This window comes from Plasmodium inui (assembly GCF_000524495.1).
Source record: "Plasmodium inui San Antonio 1 unplaced genomic scaffold supercont1.10, whole genome shotgun sequence".
Classification (NCBI taxonomy): Eukaryota; Apicomplexa; class Aconoidasida; order Haemosporida; family Plasmodiidae; genus Plasmodium; species Plasmodium inui.
In genome coordinates this window covers 490,155-493,653 of record NW_008481844.1, presented here as the reverse complement: position 1 = coordinate 493,653, position 3,499 = coordinate 490,155, and the positions used below count along the sequence as shown (strand labels likewise).

General features: G+C 46.0%; 1 protein-coding gene across 1 annotated transcript in view; it reads right to left on the bottom strand.

Moving 5' to 3' along the window:
- Window positions 1–2,296: 2,296 nt before the first annotated feature.
- Window positions 2,297–3,499, bottom strand: part of C922_02820 (papain) — a gene marked incomplete at both ends in the record, with an annotated part of 3,790 nt that continues 2,587 nt past the window's right edge. Inside the window, one exon of the mRNA XM_008818419.1 lies at window positions 2,297–3,484. Within this exon, the coding sequence (XP_008816641.1) occupies window positions 2,297–3,484 (1,188 nt within the window). The remainder of the gene's footprint in view (window positions 3,485–3,499) is intronic.

Below are 3,499 nucleotides of genomic sequence, written 5' to 3'. Positions count from 1 at the left end.
CCGCTTTGCGCCAAACTACACGCGCACAAATGGGGAAGACAGGGCCGTGCTCGCATTTTAAAAATCTCTAATCATTTGGTGAATGGAGTCCAAGTGAAGTAGTACCCCCATCCTTCTATTTCTCATTTTGTTTCTCTATTGTTCACATGTACGTGTAGACACTTCCACCATCTCCCTTATATTATACTAGCGTTTGCGGGGGCGGATTTGTTGTAAACTTTCCACTTTAGAGTCAACTCCCCCTCGTTAATAAACACCAGGAATTTTTAAAAGTCTCCTCATTTTCTTTCCCAGGTTGATACTTATTCCTTAGCTTCTCTTGGTCCTCTTCAAATTGTATTGCATTAGGAAGTTTGACCGTTCTGGCGGTTTCCTCCTTTGTGTCAATCAGCAAATGCAATTTTGGCCTCAGCTAAATGTTCTTTGCTTCTGTTTCAGCGCAGATCGATATGTGCAGGACGAGGGATAATTCGAAGTGTGAACCACGGGGATCGGTAATCTTTACTCCGTTTGCGTCCCTCAGTAGGGCAGTTTTTACTTGAATGGCGCTCTCGTTGGAGGAGGAAGTTTCTGGGGCACCAGCGAAGGTGGGATTGGCTGCACGGGCGGTCTCCCCTACTGTTCTTTCCAGCTTCTGAAATGCTTGCCTCAGGGTTGGTCTCAGTTGTGTTAGATGTGATCCCCGATCCGCCTGCAACTCGGGCTTGCTGGAGTGGAGCTGTATGGGCGCATTAGATCTGAGCTTTCTACGAAAGCAACCGGGTGGGTTGCTTCTTGGAGACCTTGTTTGGAGGATCCCGACACAGCAGCGTCATGAGATCCATCTTGGACTGTGGCGATGGAAGATAGATCCTGTGTTTCTTCAGTCCTCGGAGTTACACGGTTTCGCGGTGTAACACTAGGCCATAAACTAACCTCTTGGGACGGAGATCCAGGTGAAGGTAAGTTATTATCGCTCGCCACCGCCTTTAGCAGGATGCCCTCATTCAACACAACATCTAAGTAAATCGGTTTGAAAAGCAAAGTGGGAGAAATGAATGGAGGGTAAGAAAAGCACCCTTTCTCCGAAAAAAGACGTCCTTTTTTAATGCCCCTACGGGGGCAGCTTTCACCTCTAATTTGATGTAACATCAGGGGATGCCTTTTTACACCATTTTAAGAGTACCCCATTCGTGTCATTTTTTTTTTTTTCTTAGGAAACACACCGAACAGTTCATTCCAAGTAAACAACCGAAGTGTTCTTTTTCTGACACGCACGCGGTCTCAAGGGAACGTTTCACGTAACAGGAAAAGGAAATTTAATTTTGCTTTATTTTGCTTTATTTGACTTTATTTTTATTCTTTTCCTGGCATAATAATCTGATCATCAGTTACACAATTTGGCCCCCCTTCCAAAAAGTGTGTTGACTCTCCCCAACAACGATACGCCTTGCCCGTTCAGTGGTGCACACAAATGTATGCTAATTTCCATGTGTGTGCACCAGTCCTCCCCGTCGATGTCTCTGCGCGGCTATTTCACCTATACAGATGGTTCACCATGGAGGGGTAAAGGGGGGTATACACTGCTGCACTGTATCAGCCATATCCGAGCATTACCATATTGATGATAAAAAAAAAAAAAGGGAGCAATAGCAATGAGGACGACCGTGGAAAATACACTTCGTAGCTGCAGGAAGATAAGTGCAATTTTCTACGTCGTGAATTGAAACCCCGTTAACTTCGTGCCCTTTTGGAAATTGTTCCAAATTCATAACTAACGGGTACGTGCCCATTTTAAGATCCAACAAGGCTAAGTGTGCTGCTGCCTCAGTCTTCAGTGTATGCACACGCACATGGTCGCAACTCCGATGCAGTCCAGACGAGCGCCAAGCGTTGTTTATCGCCGCCTTCTCAGGTGAAGCTCGCCTTAATGTCACTATCGCCTCGTGAAGTAGTCCACTCCGCCCGGGGGGTTAACGGTGCAAAAAAAATGGAAAAAGAAAAAACAAAAGATGGCAAAAAAAACTTTCTAAAAGTTGCCTAGAAATTGTTCATTAAAAATTGCCTCACGGACAGTTGAAGTGCCAGCCCTGCTCGGAGATTCTCCCAGGAAAAAGAAAAAATGGGCGCCCCAAAACGGAGGGGGTAAAAAAAAAAAAAGGAAAATGACTTGACATGCGTAAAAAACGCAGGTACATTTTTTCGTTTTTTTTCGTTTTTTTTTTTTGTAATTGAAAGGAGAAAGCTGTTCCCATTAAGCGACGTGACATACACGTAGGTCTGCTTGCCCGATTTAACAACTCCCATCACATTCCTTCTACACGAAGCAGAAGAAGCAGTCGTTGCTTCCTCTTTTTTTCGTTAAGCAGTACCCAGGAGACACCGTGCCTTTGCATGCATCCCAATTCTTTTCACAAAATTCGATGCACTCCATTTGTTTATCGACATCTGTGGAGGAAGCTCTGGAGCAAACTTTCTCATCGCCCATGGCATCTGCATTGTCGTACGCCACGAAATTACTTTTTATTTTTCCATTCTTTACGTTCTTCAAGAAATGGAGAGCCTCCTTTACCATAGTCACGTTCACTCCAGTGCTACCCGTCAACGATGAGAGGGGCTCCTTGGGGGGTTCTGGTGCTGGTGCCTGCGGCGCTTGCTGAGGGTTTGTCTCAGTCGTTTGCTCAGTCGTTTCCTGAGGTGGTTGCTCTGGAGTTCCCGTAGTCACGGATGACCTTGACGTCTCTGGTAATGTACTCGGTGATGGTTGTCCCTCTTGTTCATTTTGTTGCACGGATGGCTGTGTAGATTCAACTCCATGAGTGGTTGAGTCAGTGCTGTTAACTTCTTGTTGTGGGGGTGAATCACCTGCACCTGTTTCTTGTACTGGTGTAACAGGCCCTGATTGTTCTTGTCCATTCGTACCTATTGCTCCTGGTTGGCCTGATTGACCTCCTTCACCTTCTGATTGTACTACGTTGCTAGGTTGACTAGGTGGATCATCTTGCCCGTGAACCGTCGAATTGTTGCTAGCACTCTTTGCACCGTCAGAATTGCCGTCACTTCCCGATTCGTATTTATTCAAATAAAAGTTAGTGAAGAAATCGGGGGAGTTCTTCAAGTAGTAGTTATTTATTTCTGGGTCACTATTCGGCGCGGGAACGACCACGGGGATATGCACGTTGAAGACGGCAGCGGTGTGAATGAAGTTGTGCTGGCAATGATCTGGTCCATGCATGTCCACCTTAAAGTTGCCCTTGTCTCCCCAGTGCTTTCCCCAGCTGTTACGTAGCAACCAGTAGGACTTCTTCACTCCATCCCCGTTTATGTAGTTACCATAGCCTATTATGTTGACAGCGATGTCGGGTGTCTCATCTCCACACAGAGAGAGCACCTTCTTCCCGTTCAGGTCGTAACTGAGTGCTCCTGTCGCTTTGACATACGCGATGACGGATCCTTTGTTCATCACTTCGGATTTTACCAATTTGATAAACGCGTCCATGTTTCCCTTGAAGTGATCGCT